Consider the following 17,500-nt stretch of genomic DNA (forward strand, 5'->3'; position numbering starts at 1 on the left):
AAGAATGTAGTTTCTAGGCATCACAGCCCCCCTCCCCAAACGAGACAGGGACACAGAGAGCTGGCCTTCGGCCCCAGGCAGAGGTCGTGGGGCTGGGACACTTAGGAGTGAGTGCCGGGGACCCTGCGCAGGAGGGGGTCCCTGAAAAGGTGTGGTGGCATGGACGGGGCCCCCGAGGCCCGGTGTGTTGGCGCTCGGGACAGGGCTGGTCCAGCGCCGAGGGGAGCCACGCACCTCTCTGGAAGGCACAGCACAGCCCCGGCTGGCAGTCCCTCTGGTTGTCACAGATGGTCCCGTTACCGCCTGCCGTGGAAGCTTTGGTGCAGCGACCCCACACACACAGCTGGTCTCCGCAGCACTCGCTGTCTCGGGTGCAGACCTGCAGGAGGGAAGATAAATGATCTGGCTGCTCACAGGCCTGGGAGAGCCCAGCCTGTGCCTACCTCCGATCCTGGAGAGAGCACAGGTCAGCTAACCCACATCCTCCTCCCATCACAGACAGGAGGAAACCAAGCTCCTAGGTCTGGGGGCCTTTTAGGGATGCCAAGGTGGGCGGAGATGAGAGCTGGGCAGGTAGAGGGAGACATGGCATCTGCCAGAGGCCTACAAAGAGATTGTACAAAAGATGGTCGCATCGTCTCGGTTCCCCCACAGACTTGGACCTCGCCTCCTTTTTGTTAGGTAGGAAGATGGCTTACGGCCCACAGACACAGGCAGAGAGTGAATCTGACTGCCTGATTAAGGCCCCAGCCTGGGCAGCCCCATGGATGGGCGGGCCCTGGGCGCCTCGGCCCTGGAGTCACACTGAGAGTGTGGCACCCAGCAGTCTCCCAAGCACAGGTAGGGCCAGGAAGAAGCCCTCGACTTCCTAAACTTGTTATGAGGGAGGGGGGAGGGAGCGTTAGTTGCTCAGTCATGTCTGACTCTTTGGGACCCCATGGACTGCAGCTCACCAGGTTCCAGCATCTATGGGATTCTCCAGGCAAGAATACTAGAGTGGGTTGCCATGCCCTCCTCGAGGGGATCTTCCCGACTGAATCCACTCTCCTGTGTCTCCTGCATTGGCAGGTGGGTTCTTTACCACTAGCGCCACCTGGGAAGCCCTATCAGGCTGTGTGATTGCCTTAACAACAGCAAGGACAAGAAAGCCTATATATGGCCTGGACCAAAGCACCTGTTGGGCAGAAGGAAAGTCTCTTCCCTAGCTTCCTGTTTCCTGGTGGAACCTCCATCTGGAATACGCTCTGGCTTCTTCCTGGGCCCCCTTCTACCCTCTCAGAGCAGATTGGGAGGAAGATGTGGGGGGTGGGGTGCCCCTTTCCTGCCCAAGGGCTGCCCTGCTATTGCTGGCTGTGTCTACTGGGAGGGGTCTTCCCCAGGGAAGACACGACGTGGGGCCTCTTCCTCAGCCCTCTCTCCGCATCTCTGGTATCTATGAGGCAGGCAATGAGGCCAGAGATCACTAGGCAGGCAGAGTGGCAGCATGTCTGCAGACGGCTTCCAGATCACCCCAGGAGTCAGCCCCACTGGGCACCATGGACTGGCTCTTTCAAGTGTGGCCGTGGTGGGGCCCTTTAGGAGGCTTTTGGGAAGCCCCGCTGAGAACCGCGGGCTGCTGGCCTCCTCCCCCAGGTGCCCCGGCCTGGGCCCCCACGGCTCAAGTGCTGCTGCCCCAGGGTCTCTGGGCACACTCACGGTCTGCTGGTCCCGGCACGGCTGGCAGGAGTACTCGAAGCTGGAAAACTGGCAGTACCTGCTGGGCCCGCAGTCCTCGTCAATGATGCACTCCTGCGGGGGTTGGAGGGAGCGGCTTCGTCAGTGACACACAGACCAGCGGACCCGCGCCCGGGAAGGGCCGAGCCGGGGAACGGCCTGCAGGCCGGCGGGGCCCTCACCCGCCCCGCATGCCAGGCTGCTGCCCTGCGGGGAGTCGCACATACAGCCCTCCCCCTCACACACCCGGGGCGGGAGCACGGAGACGCTGGGCCATTCTTCAAGGCAGAGCAGATGGATTTAATAAGGAGAGCTAATGAGCTCCAGGCCCAGGCGGCTGCAGAGGAGGGCTGGGGTCCAGGCCCAGCAGGCCCCGCTGATGGTGCGGGCAAGGGCTGCCGAGACTGCAGCGGGGCGGCTGCAGGGGGCCCTCCTGGGGGGCCTGGTCGGGGGTCCAGGGCTGCCCCGCAAGGAGCTGCCAGTGTTGAAGGGGGAGGGTGAGGCTGGCACCACGCCCTCCAGCCCAGGTGCCTTCTCAAGGCTGCCAGCCCTGCTCGGCAGGAGAGAGAGTGAAGAAAGGCAGAGACGGCATCTCTCCACCCCGAGGCCCAGGAGAGGGAGGAGGCCACGGGAGAGGCCGCTGTGGCCCGGCCAGTCAGCCGTCACTGCTACTTTAGCTCCAGACCTGCTGTCAGGCTGAGGCCTGGGGACTGGCAGCTTCCGAGGGAAAGAAGGGCAGAGGAAGTGAGGGGCATCAGATCAACCACTGACAACCCCTCATGGGGCCAGCCCCGGCGGGCTCCATGTCCCTGACCTCCCTTTGTGACTCCACCACCGGGGAGCAGGGAGGGTACTTGCCCCACACTGCCAAGCTGGAAACTGAGGCTCGGAGGCCAAGGGGCCCCCCAGGATAGTACAGTATTCAGGGTCGGGGGGCTCCCCTCCACCACCAGCCCTTGGCTGTGTGGGGGTTTAGGGCTCCAGACGCAGCTGTCTGAGACCCACGGAGAGAAACTCTCCTGAGGCAGGTGTCCTGGGGCCCCAGCAAGCCTTATGGAAGGGTCGACAGGAGGGAGGGACCTGCCTTCTTCCGCCTGGGCATGTGCCATGCTGAAAGCAAGCGTGGAGCCAGACCCAGAGAGGCCCAGATGAGCAGGCCCTGGACTGAGTGCTCCTGAGCTGAAGTACCTAGGGCTGATTAATGGGTGTGGACAGAATTCTGCGAACAGGGTCTTTTAAGGACACCCCCAGGGTGAAAGTGTGAGTACAAGTCTAGGGATCAGCAGGGAAGCTCTGGCCAGGCAGCCAAGGGAAAGAAGCTCTGTTCCTAGGAGTGATAGGTGTGTGCCCTGGTCAACACTGCAGGCCTGAGAAGATGGGCATTCAGTCCAGGGCATTTGTAGCCTTGGCCCCTGCACTGGACAGCTGTAGCCCGGGCCTGGCACTGATCCCCAGCCTGGCACACCCCAGCGCACAGGTCATGCTTTTGTTCACCAAGCAAGGCTCGCCCAGCAAAGAGGACCATCAGGCCCAGTGGACGGCATCTCCCCACTGCCCCTCTGAGGGATGATGAGGAGGAGGCCAGCCTGGGGACACGGTACAAGTCACCCGCATGTGCCAGGCTCTGCGCTCATCAGGGGCTCAGCAGGGACCAGGGCTCTGACACCTCTGAATAAGTGGAAAGTGATTCGAATCTCTTCTGTCACTTCTCAAAAAAACTGTCCAAGTGTAACCGAGCAGGGCCCTCTGGGGCCTCCCTGGGACAGACCCCCATCCCCTGTCCTCTGTTAGCCTCTTGTTGGTAGAGGAACTTTAGCTTTTTAAGGCTTTCCCTGAGTTCCAAAGAACAAATTTAATCAGAGAAGTGAGAAAATGCAGAACCACAGGAAAACAGTCAAGCAAAACAAAATAATAGTTTAGCCATTAAACAAAGTTTAGGACCTTTAGCGCCTCCTCCAGGACTACAGACAGTATTCAGAGCCATAACCTTCAGCTATTTAACAGACACTAAAACCCCCACCAGGTGGAAGGAGTTACCCATATGCCAACCACAAACACACAGACCCCAGAAGAGTTGGGACCAGAAGGTTGATGATATTGACTCCTGATTACCTCGCCACCATCAGAAGACTGTCCACGAGCTGATCACACACAGGTGCAACTCTCTCCCTCTCCCTGTCTTGAAAAATACTTTCCTGCGCCCTACAGCAGATTCTTATTAGTTATCCATTTTATATACAGTAATGTGTATTTGTCAATCCCAAACTAGTAAGAACCTGGTGTAGAGCACAGGCAACTCCACTCAATACTCTGCAACAGCCTGTGTGGGAAAATAAATTTTAAAAAAAAGAGTGGCTGAATGTAAACATAACAGATTCACATTGCTCTACACCTGAAACTAACACAACATCATAAATCAACTTTACTCCAATAAAAATTAAAAGCAAAAACCTTTCTCTGAAATCCATCAGGGAATTCAGGTCTTTTGTGTTCTAGCCACTGGCACTCCCTGCTTGGCCTTATAACAAAGGCTGCACTTTCCTTCACCACGACCTGGTGTCAGCAGATTGGCTTGACTGCATGTGGGCAACCGGGCCCAAGTTTGGTTCAGTAACAGAAAGAGAGCATATGGCCCATCACCCTGCAGAATGACCTAACACTGCACTTCTCTGCGTCTCCCCAGAGTCCCACTCATCTTGGCCCAGCAGCCCACCCCTCCACCCCCCACCCATGGCGCCGCCCGTGGCTTCCATCACCATGGTAAGTGCAGCAGCTCAGCAAGCAGGGGCTGCCTCTCAGAAGGAGTCCTCTTGTTCCTGGCTCCCAACGCAACAACCCAAAAAGGTCAGCATGCCACCACTGCTGTTCTTACTGGTGAGAAAACGGAGTCTCAGAGACGGTGGGAGAGCCTCCTGAATCAGGGGCTGTGCTGGGGGCAGGGCTCTCAGCCTGTGTGACCCCAGAGTCCATAAGTAAAGCACTCAGCCACTGTGCCTTCCGGAACACAGACTCAACTCAGCCAGTTCAACCAGAGGCATCCTGACATATTTTCCAAAACAGAATAGCAAGAGCTTGGTGTAGGAGTGAGGGAGAGAAAAGCAGAGTGCCCACAGGCACCAAGGCTGTTCTCTGAACCGGGCTACATTCTGAAGCATTGAGATGCAAACGTGAATATGAGAAGGCCCTTGCCCTCAGAGATTTATCATGCAATTTTAAAAAGGCAACCAAGCAGAAAAGGAAAGAAGGGTAAGAACCGACAACTTACTGCCAGAGAAACTAGTTTGTTTTCCTCATACAGAAAAGATATTTGACCTCACGACTTAAAAGAGCAGGGTACCATGTTTTCACTTAGAACAGAAACAAAAGGCTGATCCTATTTGCAGAAGGCAGAATACTGATCCCCCCCCCCCTCCGCACAATGTCCACACCCTCCTCCCTGGGAGCTGTGGACATGTCATGTTACATGGCAAGGGGATAAAGTCATGGGTAAAGGGTGCTAATCAGCTGACCTGACGTAAGGAAAGAAGCCCAGGTTATGCCGGGGCATCCAGTGTAATGGTAAGGGGCTTACTACATGGCAAGGAGCAGCAGTCAGTGTCAGAGCAAAGCCATGTGCCAAGACCCCACCCACCCAGTCATCCAGACCTCACTGGCTTTGAATATGGATGCACCATGGACTGCAGATCAGTATCTCTCTAGACCTTCCAGGAGGACCACAGCTCAGCCAACACTTTGATTTCAGTCCAGCACTGGACTTCTGACTTACAGAACTGTAAGATAATAAATTCCCGCTGTTTTTAAACCACTACATATATGATAGTTTATGATAGTGGATATGATAGCAAGGAGCTCAAACCAGTCAGTCCTAAAGGAAATCATGAATATTCATTGGAAGGACTGATGCTGAAGCTCCAATACTTTGGTCACCTAATGTGAGAGCCGACTCATTGGAAAAGACTCTGATGCTGGGAAAAACTGAAGGCAGGAGAAGAAGGGGATGACAGAGGATAAAATGGTTGGATGGCACCACCGACTTAATGGACATGAGTTTGAGCAAACTCCAGGAGATGTGATGGACAGGCAAGCCTGGAGTGCTGTAGTCCATAGGGTTGCAAAGAGTCAGACATGACTGAGCAACTGAACAACAACAAATATGATTGAACAAGAAATATACAGTAAGTTGTGATAGAAGCAATAGGAAACTAATATAATATCCAATGTGGGTAGGGATTTGAGAAACTGAGCATTGCCAGATGGTAATTTGGGGGTTATTAAAATTGAAGTAGATATGCTTTGCAGGCAAATTCATCAGCATCTATCCAAAATGTGAAAGCATATAGATCCTTTGGCTGAGCATGCCCACTTGGGTAGCCATCCTCAGAAACACTCCACATGTGCAATATCCGAGTACAGGGATGTTTCAGGCTATATTGGTATATGTGCAATCCAGAAATAATAGAAATGCCCAATAAGAGGGGACTGATTAAATTACTGTACAAGCATTTCGTGGGAAAATGGCACCAGGCAGATACTAAAAAGGGTGAGGTAGTTCTTTGCACTGTGATGTTTACCATCCAACACTAAACAAAACAAGCAAGTGGAAGAAGCATGCAATCCCACTTCTGTAACGCAGAACAACAATACGTAGGACACGTGTCTAGACCCAGCACAGCGCCTGGCACGTGGGGGCACCCGATGGGTGTATGTCGAGTGGATGGAAGCACTCGCACATTCCTGGAACAAAGCGGCCTACAAAATGCTGACTGTTAGCAATGATTTGGGAACCAAAGCAAGAAAATATGCACATTCCATTAATTTGACTTCTCATTCTCCAAGAATCCTATATGGAATTTCCACTATATACTTTCTCTTCCAGATCTTTAATTAAAAAGATAATGAGCTGGGAATTTCCTGGTGGTAGAGTGGTTAGGACTTGGTGCTTTCAATCCCCTGCAGCATGGCAAAAAAATAAAAAAAAAAAAAAAAAACGAGCTAAGACCCTTTCCTGTTCACAGCTCTCCATGAAGAAAAAAACAGGTTCATCCTCCGGAATATCTTCCCGTCCCTGAACTGACTCCTATGCAGAACAAGGCAATCCCTGCAAAGTCACAGTGAAGCAATTAATTTTTTTTTCTACGTATGGAAAATTTTTCAGCATGGAACTTTGCCAAACACTTCTGAAAAATCCAAATACACTAAAGAGATGGTTTCCTTTGCTGACATGTTTCTGCTACCTCCAGGGGCTCTGGCAGGTTAGATCAGCATGACTGGCCCCCAAGAAAGCTCCATGCTCTGTTAATGGTCTGCCAGCTTGCTTGTTGTGGATGTGTACTTCCAGCAGCCTCTAGAAATGCTCTTTGAGAATTGTGATCATACTGGAAACCTTGGAACTTCAAACTGTGAAGAACCCCTAAAGGCCACAAGAGCACAAAGAGAATTCTGGTTTTACCACTTCACAGCTGTGACCTATCTCACGGCGCCGTGGTGCTGAGTTCATGCTCTGTGCTTGTAGCCATAGCAACAAAAGACAGGGTATCCTAACCCCATCGTAGTCATAGCAACAGAAGACTGGGGATCCTAATCCCCCCAGTGCTTGATTTCCCCAGGGAGCCCCCTTGCCAGGGGACTTGCTGTCAGCAGAAAGGTAGGTCTAAACAACAGGGGCTGATGCCTCCGCCAACAACTTTCTATCTTGAGCCCTGCCAGCACTTGGGCATTTCACACCTAATCCTGACCAGTCTCTATCCACAGAGTGTCACTAAGATTAGGCAGCTGCCTGGACCACTTATAGCAGTGAAGCGTCTCGGGCAGAGTGGCCTCTTTTTGTACGAAGACCAGGCTCTCCATATGGGAAGGCTGTAAGTTGGGGTCTCTCCTGAGGACCCCTTAGTGGTAGGGGGCAGGGTCCCATCTTCCTTGGTGTTAGAGACCTGGGAACAGGTCAAGTCCCCCTGCCTTAAGCAAAATTCAGTGGATGGGAGGGGAAGACATGGGTTGGTGCTCCCAGAGCCAGGCCTGATGTTGAGAAATCCAGGATTTTATTATTTTTAATAATTCTAGCTTCTTTTACCAGTGCTCAGTGGATATGTTCATATTTGAGCAGAGGTTTCAAAGGAGTCTCTGTCCCCAGCTGGACATAGTGTGGCTGAAGAGGTAAGTTCTGAAGTGAGAGGCCCATGAGTGGGGAGAGAGGCTCGGCTGTGACCTGTCTAACAGGTGGTGGATGTTCTGGGTTCAGGGTACCTCTCAGGTCACTGGGTCCATGCTACACCCACAAGGTGAAATTAAAGACGCAGAATGAAGGGTCATCCAAGTACCGCAGAGCAGGTGGGATGAGGTGCTGGGACAAGAGGACCAGCTGAGCCCACACCAGCCGCCCACAGCGTCCGAGCACCAGGCCCAGGCACCGAGGGGCCACTGCTGCAGCCACCCCGCACCACTGCTGAATCCCCCCAGCGGGGGCCTTAGGATCCGCGCTTCCCAGATGTGGAAACTGAGATTTAAGGTGAAGACTCTGCCCAGGGTCACCCAGCCTAGACGTGGCGTTGTGAGTCCAGGCCAGCGGGTCTGACCCTAAAGACAGGATCTTACCGTCTCCTCCTGGGAGGATCACCCTTCTGCCCTCCCTTCAGCACCGACCAGCCTCCTGTGCCTCAGTCCCAGCTTAGCAGAGCCTGCCTGGGACGAGGCCTGGGCGCCACACATCGCCAGAGGCAGGAGGCAGGAACTCAGGGCCAAGGCCACAGGCGTCTGGGCCTCACGTGTCACAGAACCAGCTCCTTCAGAGGCTCCTCTGTCCTGGCCACTCCCTGTCTGCCCCCGTTCCTCCCTCCCATCCTCCCGGAGGCCTGCCGTCAGGGCGGATGCCACTCGGGGGATCGGGGCTTTGTTGCTCTGAGGATGGAGCTATATTTAGAAGGCTCTGGCCAGTGGCCTACACAGCACTCAGCTCAGATGCCGGCGGGGAGGCCGGGAACGTGCTGGAGGTTTGGCAGGATGCTGGGCCGGGAAATGGCCCTGGGGCTTCAACACTATCATGAAATAGTGGAAAATGGCGGAGGAGCCATTCTACCTCTTTGAGTTTCCATTTTGGAGTTTACCCAGGGGAGGCAAAGGAGGAAAATAGCACAGGAACCCTGCGAGGCTTTCCTCGGCTTCTGTGTGGGCAAACGAAGGGGGCACAGCATCTCTGACCCTCCTGCCGCTGCACTTCGCTTCTCATGCTGGCCAGGGCCTGCTGCCCACAGTCCCCAGGAATCCAGACTCTCCTGCATCATGAGGCCTGAAGGAGGAGGCCACTGGGGACCCTGCAGGGGCTGTCCACAGCCTCCTCTCAAGCCCAGGGCTCTGAGAAGCAGCCCATCTTCAGAGGAACAAGCCCAGGGCACATGAAATGAGGGCCCGGGGGACCTCCACCAGCTGAAACTCTCTGGCCCTCGGAGCATCTCCCACTGCAGCAGGGAATGTTCAGAGAGCACCTGCTGTGTGTCAGCACCTGCTGGGGCTTCCATGGTTCTCGCTGTCCCCACAGCCCCGTGAGGTCACTTCATGTCCCCCACCACGTGCCTGGAGACGTGGAGTTGTCCTTCAGTTGAAAATACATAGGTAAACCGAAGGCCAGACTCCACTTCGCAGGCAAGGAAACTGAGGCTCAGAGCCCAGGGTCTTCGATGTAACTGGCAATGCTAAAATTTAAACTCAAGTCCATCAGACCCCCAAGCTGAGACTCGCTCCTTCCATCACACCCTGTTGCCTCTAAATGCACAGGTATGGATTGAATTATGCTCCCCCGCTCAATTCACACGCTGAAGTCCTGATCCCAAGTATCTAGACTTGGGATACTGCCTGTCCTGTCAGTAAACAAAGAACACTTCAGCCGTCAAGCCATCTCATGATGGCGGCCCCGAACTGTGAGCCCTGAGGGAACTCAGGATGCAGACAAACCAAAGGGGCTGCCCAGGGCCAAGCCCTCAGCCTCACCCCCAGCTGTGCTCCCCGAGGGAACTCGGGATGGAGAAAAGCAGGACCTTAGCTGCAGGTAGCTGAGGTGCCCATCAAAGGAATGACTTCAGTGAACCCAGACTCTTTCATCTTCTCATACACAGAAAAGCACTAAATTCCTTAACGTGAGATGTCTGGTCTTCTTTAATTAATAGTCATCTTTTGATGTTCTGACTACCTGATCTTTGTTACAAAAACTCCTATGCACCCTGGCTCCCCCCACCCCACCCTTGCCTCTTCAGAATAGTCCCTCGGAGTCATCTCAGGGTCCCATCTCCCAGGGTTGATGTCCTCAGAATGCTCACGGAATAACACAAAACTCTCACCCTGCAGGTTATGCTTTTTTTCAGCAGACATGTCTCAGAATGTGACCGTATTTAGAAACAGGGTCGTTGCAGATATAATTACTTAAGACGAGGTGATGAGGCTGGGCCCTAGTCCGATATACCCAGTCCGATATACCCCCCTTTCTTAATGAAAGGGGGAAATTCAGGCACAGAGACAGATGCTGGAAGGAAGGAAGACCTTGTGAAAAATGGAGAGAAGATGGCCATTGACAAACTGCTCCCTCCCAGCCCTCAGAGGACCCACTTCGGCCAACACCTTGACTTCAGGCCTCCAGCCTCCTGAGCTGGGAGACCACACACTTCTATTGAGTCACCTGGTCACCCAGCTTGTGGTCCTTTATTCTGGCAGCCCTAGGAATCTGACACCCATGGCCCCAACAAGCCTGTGGCCAAATCTCCTCTCTTCCAGACCTTCCAAATACATCCAGTCTCTGTTGCTGAGCTTCCAATTTCCCTGGGCGAGGTGACAGAGGGGATGGGGTCAGAACAGATGCCTGTTCTAAAGGATTTTGACCCTAGTGACCAGAACAAAGGCCTTCTGGCTGAGCCCCCATCAGCCAGAAAGTCCTGGCTGGTTTGGATGAATGCTCTTCTCCTGGCCCGGAGTGTGGGGTGCTGATGCCAAGTCCTGAATGCTCCTGGGATGCGAACACAGTCCAGTCTGAGATAAACGAACGTCCCTCCCAGCTGCAGGACTGTTCTCTGATCCCCAGTCCCCCTGAGCAGAGAGACAAGACCACAGAGAAAAGCAGACCATGGGCACAAACTGTCCTGTTGTGTAAAGGATAGGGGGCTTCTAGGATGTAGGCCCTGCAGTGCCAACATTGAGAAAGCCCTGGGCACTCCGGGAGCACACCCCCAGACCTCTCTCCTGTCGCTGCACTCACCACACTGCTGGTTACTCCGTGTCCTCCACCCCCTCAAGGCCACGTGGCACCTGTGTACCTCGGGCGGCATGAGTGGAGAGACGCAAGCTTTGGGGCTCAGTCTGGATTTGAATACAGGTTCACTTACAAGCTGGGTGATCTTGGGCAAATTACTGAGCCTTGGTTTCCTTATCTGGAAAATGGAGAACCTCAAGAGGTTGTTGGACAGACGAAAAGAGATAAGATGGGCACGCACTTGGAACGGCGTCTGTCCTCAAGACTCAATCCTCTGGGCTCAGTTCTGTTGGCACAGCTTAACTCATTACAGGAGCTCAAAAGGTGACCGTGGGAAGGCTTAAGCAAGCTTTGAGCTTAAGTTCAGGCTAGGGGATCTCATTCTACAGTGATACCTTCCTACTGAAAAGATCCAGGATGTCAGGTGCAACCAGGGCTCTCAACCCATCACCGCGAGACAACCTTCTGCTTCACCCTGGAGCCCTTGGCTATGGAAGAGATACAGGTGAGGAGAACAGGCATATAGACCTACAAGGGGACCAGGAATACAAGCGGGCATGCAAGGGGCTGGGAAATACATGATTCAATTTCACCCTGGGTGCTACGCATGGTCTTCCAAAGTGAGCAAGAGAAGCTCAATTTTACAGACAAGGAAACCAAGGCAGTGAACTCACTTGCCGAGGTCATGGGTAAGAAGTGGTAAGGAGGGCCACTCAAGCCCAGAAGTTCCACTGACCCCAACCCAGTGCTCTAGGGAGATAAGAGCAGACCCCAGGGGCCCAGGCATAGAGGCAGGAGGGAGACGTGCAGGGTACGAGGCCTCTGGGGGAGGCGGGGAGCCGCCAGCTCTATCTCCAAGGGAAGGCAGGGTCCCCAAGTCTGGGCCCCTGGTGCAGATGCCTGTAGCGTGAGAAGTGATGCTGAGAGCATGCAGCAAGCAGTCTCTCCTTCATTCTACAGCGTCTCCCCATTCCCCCGCATCCTTCTGTGATCAGGGCCAACTGCAGGAGTCTGTAAGACTCCTGTGCCATTTGTCTCCAGCACAGCAGGGCCCCCAGCCTCTCCTGGATGCTGCCTTGGAGACTTTCAGCCAGCTCAGGGCAGGCAGGGGCCGCAGACCTCACCCAGGGCTCTGGCCTGGCCCACAACACAGAGACCGCTCTGCCGAGGGCCAGGACAGGGGCCAGAGCCAGGAGCCAATGCCAGCTGTCATTATCCTAAGCCCCGGTGTCTGCAAAGGCCTTGGGGCTCCTGGGGTTGCTCCACCAACCTCTCTTCCCCAACCACACACCCCGTGAAAGAGGAAAACGCGGCCCCACTGGGCTGAGCAAGCCAGATGCCAAGAGCCGCACGCTGAGGCCCTTGGTGGCTGCATCACTCGGGACCTGGGCCCCGAGATCTCCACTCCTGCCGCCCCACCGCCCCCACCCCAGGCTCTCAGGGGAGATCTTCACACCCACAGGTCTTCAGAGATGGAGAGCCGGTGTTCCAGACTGCAGCCGGGACAGGCCGCAGAGTCGGCCAGGCTCACACTCCGGGAACTACGCAACACATTCTTTCTCCACGTTTCCTCTGGAGAACTTACAACCACATCTAATTCCAAAAAACCTTCTAATTCACCTGTCTGAGTTGTGTTTAACCAGTGGAGTGCTGTCACCTGCCACGGTTAGAAGCAGTCGAGTGAGCCCCTCGCCCTCTCCCTATCTACATTTCTGAGGCTTTGAGTTTGCATCGCCTGAAAAAAAAAAAAAAAACAGACTGGATCAGGCCTGACCTTCACCCAAGGCACACGGAACAGAGTTAGTGCAGAAGAAACCTGTGGCCCGACTCATCAGAAGCCTACTCATAATTGTTCTGAAAGCTGCTCCGGCAGACGGACCTGGAGAAGGCTGAGGTTGGACTAATTCAATCAATGTCAAATCAGAGGAGACGGGCGGCCCTCCAGGCCTGGGGAGCAGCCAGACTGCATCTGTGATGGTGACATAGTAACTAAGTGTGACAAGGGCAGAGGCGGATAAAAAAACAGGTGTGTCCCCCTGTGACCTGAGACGGGGGGCCCAGAGTCCCGTCACGGGGAGGTCTCTGCCCTGCCTGCCCTAGGCAGACCTGGAAAGGTGGATTGCCCCCTCGGCTGAAATTTCCACTCACCCAGCAACGCTCGGACAACCCACCCGGCTCCCTAGGACCCTGACAACAGATGGGAGGACCCGGATGGGTCCTCACCATTCCTTCCACTGGAAAGAGATGCTCCTCACCTCTGCAAGAGGTCCGAGCTCAGTTAGCAAGAGGGCCAAGGATGGCCAGTGTCTGGATCTGCAGGGCTCAAGGGTCCTGGACTCTGGATTATTCACCCAGGCTATGAGTTCCCATGAGAACATCTCCCTGCTTATACTATATTTTGTAACTCAGTCTCTCCACCTTCCCTGCCAACCATGACCTGAGTCCAATCTCTGCATGGCACACAACCTGCTTTCCAGTCCAGGTTCCTTATCTCCTCAAGGCCCAACTTTGATCCCTGCTTCTAGAACGCCCTCCCCTCCCCACTCTGCCAATTCATCTTCAAGGAGCAGCACAATGTGTCCTCCCCAGAGCCCTCCTGACCCTTCCCAGGGGGTAGTGAGGGCCCATCTCCTGGGTGCCCCCCGCCCCCAGCATCCACCCCAGTGAAAGCTGGGTGGAAAGAGGATGATGTTCAGGTTCCAAAGACCAGCAGGCATTTATAAGACTTGCTGATCCTGACAGTCGAAGATTCAAGACTCAAGCTGGGGGTGGGGGGTTGGTTCTGGTGTCTGTAATTGGCTTTTCTCTCTGAGGGATGACCCTGTCCAGCATCAGCCAAGGTGACCCATGGCTGGCTGGTCTTTGGTGTCTCTAGGCAACCCAAGGTGGGTCATCATGACTCAATTTCCAAAGCTCTCTTAGATCTTTCACTTGAGTCACTGCCTCATCTCACCAGAGCACTTACAGCATCTTTGGACTGCTTCTTGAAATAGGTAGTTGGAACAACAGAAAGCGCAGTTCCCTCAATGTTCTGTCCACCCTCGAAGAGCACCTAGGCTCACTTCTAACAACTCGGGTGTGGTGAAGCTGTGACTTTCAGGGTTAGGTCACAGGCAATACAGCCTTTTCTTGACTTGTCCCCTCTTCAGATGCTCGCCCTCTGAACCAAGGCTCTATGCTGGGTGGAAGCCCTGGCAACACACATGGAGAAGCCGCAGCACCACGAATATCCCAGGCAACAGCCAGAAGCATGCATGTGAAGAGTTTCTAGAAGATTCCAGCCTCAGCCACTAAGTCACTCTGGCTTCAAGTCAGAGCTCTCAGACTATGGAACAGAGATGAACCATCTCACTGTACCTGTCCAAATTCCTAGCCCCTAATCCACAAGCATTCCACAGGCATGGTTGTTTGACACCACTGAGGCTGGGGTAACAGATCACCCGAGCAACGCTCTTGGGAGAGAGGATGCGCCCTCCTAGCCAGAGGGATCTGGGTGTCATGGGAGATCTCCCAGGAGCTGGCTGCAGGGAGTCATGACAAGAGTGTTTATGGAAAGGCACGTCTTGGTTCTTGTTTCCATATCTTTTTTTGCTGTGCTGGGTCTTTGCATGGACTCTTCATTGCAGCATGCAGGCTTCTCAAGTTGAGGTGTGAGGGCTCAGTAGTTGGGGTACGCGAGCTTAGTCGCTATGAGACAAGTGGGATCTCAGTTCCTTGCCTAGGGATGGAACCTGCATTGGAAGGTGGATTCTTAACCACTGGACCACCAGGGAAGTCCCTCCACAAGGTTGTCAGCACTGGTCTGCAGAGCTGCCTCTGCAGTCCTCTCAGCCACCTCAGGGAAATCTCGTCACCTTCCTCTTCCTCCTCTCCTCATTCAGGGCTGAAATACTAACAGCTGGTGTGGCTCACATTTTCATGCAGATTCTGCATCTCCTTCTCTCCAGTCCTGCTGAGCCTCAGCCACTTTTTGTGATACTTGCAACCAGAATCAGAGGTCCCCTCTGTGTTGACATTTTCCCCAGATGCTCCCATGTGGTTGCAGTGGGGGTGGGGTGTCCAGCCAGGGCCTGTGACAGCCACAGATCTGTGTCCCCAACCTCACACAATTCCTCATACAGGCCCTAAGGAAATCACCTCATGCATGCATGGCATGCTAAGTCGCAATAGTCGTGTCGGACTCTTCGCGACCCCATGGACTGTAGCCCACCAGGCTCCTCTGTCCATGGGATTCTTCAGGCAAGAATATTGGAGTAGGTTGCCATTCCCTCCTCCAGGGGATCTTTCTGACCCAGGGATTGAACCTGCATCTCTTGCATCTCCGGCACTGAGAGGTGGGATTTTTCTTTTTTTTTTTTTTTTTACCACTAGCACCACCTGGGAAGCTCATTTTCAAACAAAGCAATTCCGAGGATGAAACTTAAATGAAATCTACAGTCACCTGCCCCCAGCTAATCCTGGTACAGCTCACACAACTGGCTGTGTGATTCCTTCTTCATTCATTCAGGGGAAAGAACAATGTGGGAGATGAACCAGCAGTAGAGTGGGTTTCAGGGACAGTGTACCAGTGTCTGCTCAGGCTTTCCAAGAGTTAAGCTAAGTAGGTTCTGAGAATGTTTTTACTGCTAAGTTACATTGGATTCTCCTTGCTGCCCAAGGGACTCTCAGGAGTCTTCTCCAGCACCACAGTTCAAAGACATCAATTCTTTGGTGAGGAGATTAAATCAGTGAATCTTAAAGAAAATCAACCCTGAATACTCACTGGTAAGACTAATGGTAAAGCTGAAGCTCCAGTATTTTGGTCACCTGATGTGAACAGCTGACTCATTGGAAAAGTCCCTGATGGTGGGAAAGATTGAGGGCAGAAGGAGAAGAGGGCATCAGGGGATGAGATGGCTGGACGGCATCACTGATGCAATGGACATGAGTTTGAGCAAGCTCCAGAAGATGGTGAGGGACAGGGAGACCCAGCATGCTGAAGTCCATGGGGTCACAAGGAGTCAGACATGACTAGGCGACTGAACACCACCACCACACTGGATTCTACTTAAGATCCTCCCTCTCTCTCTAGGGAAGGATAGAGTTTCTCCAAATTTACTCAACTGGTTTCCTTTTACTCTCTTCACATGAGTCCATGAGCTGACTTGGCCCAACCCAACCCCTTCAATTTGTTTTTCCTTTGCCTCGGGAAGAAAGTCATGAAAAGTGTCATGTCCTGACATACCCTTAGCCCCGGAGAAAGTGTCTACATAAGATCTAGTTTCTCAAGACTTCACCTTGATAGAACTGTAGTCTTTAGTACACTTTATGGCTTGCTAACCAAACTCAAGAAGTTTCTATATATTTTAAGAGGACACTAATACCCATTAGCAAATACTTGATGCTTGGATAATCATTTTTGGAAAATTACATTTTAGTGAAGAATATGATAGTACTTTGAGTCACTTGACTCCATAATAAAATAACATACATGATTAAAAAAAAGATCTAGTTTCTCAGAGGAGAGCATTCTGAGGCTCGGTCCTGAGGCACACGTGCTGGAGAGAAGTGGGGTGCTAGAAACTAGCCCATCTTCCTTCTCTTCTTTGTTCTTTGTTCATCTCAGCGGCTTGGGGCTGAGTCTGCAGGGCAGCAGGTCAAGTCTTCGCCAAGGAGGAACAGACTCCAGGAGCCAGAGTCTCAATATGTTAAAAATCTCCAATGGGACATGTCCTGTGTCCTCAAGCCGAGTTGCTGGTGAAACAGGACTCAGAGGGAGACAGAGGTCAGGAGACACATCAGGAGGTGACTAAGCCCACCAAGCCCCAGCCAGGGCCTTCCCAGAGGAAGACTCTCCTCCCAGGAGTCCTAAGCCATGGGGGCCTGCAGGCTTCCCCCCTGGGCCGCCTGGTGTCAAATGGCAGATCTGGCACCACTGCACATTCCGACCCTGAGTTTGGCCTGAACTCTGCACTTTCAACCCTGCACTTGCAAAGCTGGTGATCCAAATTTTTTCAAACTTCAGTGTCCAGTGAATGAATGGGTCTATAGAGTCTTTAGGCTTCAAATCACCTGAATGGAGGCTGGCATTGCTGGGGTGTGGGGGTCAAATCCCATCTACAGTGGGGGTGAATCCCACTCCAGGGAATGCAACAGACAGATCTCCTTCAGTAACCTCCCCTCCACTGGGGAGGCCACATCTAAATCTAAACGACTAAGAGGCCCCAGTACAGGCACTGGCCACTATAAAAACAGGGAGGGAACTTAACATTTTTCATGCCATGGAGTCTTATTGCAGCTTAGCAAAGTCTATAGATTCTCAGAATTATGCACTAGGTGAATAAAGGAAAACACACAAGATGACAAAGGAAAATGATTGCAATGAAATGCCATTATCAAAATATTTTGAGATACAGTGTTTTATGAACTTCTTTACTAACACAGTGAGCAGTAAGATTTACTACCCAGTCTGACAATAACCTTAATTCTAAGCAGCAATGAGTGTAAATGCTGTTTCAAGTCATCTGCAACAGAGGCAAGAGAGCACAAAAATACACCTGACTGCTTCTGGGAACAAGG

The 17,500-nt window shown here is 53.1% G+C and overlaps 1 protein-coding gene across 1 annotated transcript in view; it reads right to left on the bottom strand.

The window, feature by feature from the left end:
• The window catches only part of DKK3 (dickkopf WNT signaling pathway inhibitor 3), a 50,622-nt gene that overhangs the window by 3,500 nt on the left and 29,622 nt on the right, over positions 1-17,500 (bottom strand). The window contains exons 5-6 of the mRNA XM_065944115.1: positions 1,696-1,788; positions 235-379 (exon numbers count right to left, since the gene is read on the bottom strand). Coding sequence (XP_065800187.1) covers positions 235-379; positions 1,696-1,788 — 238 coding nt within the window. The remainder of the gene's footprint in view (positions 1-234; positions 380-1,695; positions 1,789-17,500) is intronic.

The sequence above is a fragment of the Muntiacus reevesi genome, chromosome 9 (genome assembly GCF_963930625.1).
Source record: "Muntiacus reevesi chromosome 9, mMunRee1.1, whole genome shotgun sequence".
NCBI classification, from domain to species: domain Eukaryota; kingdom Metazoa; phylum Chordata; class Mammalia; order Artiodactyla; family Cervidae; genus Muntiacus; species Muntiacus reevesi.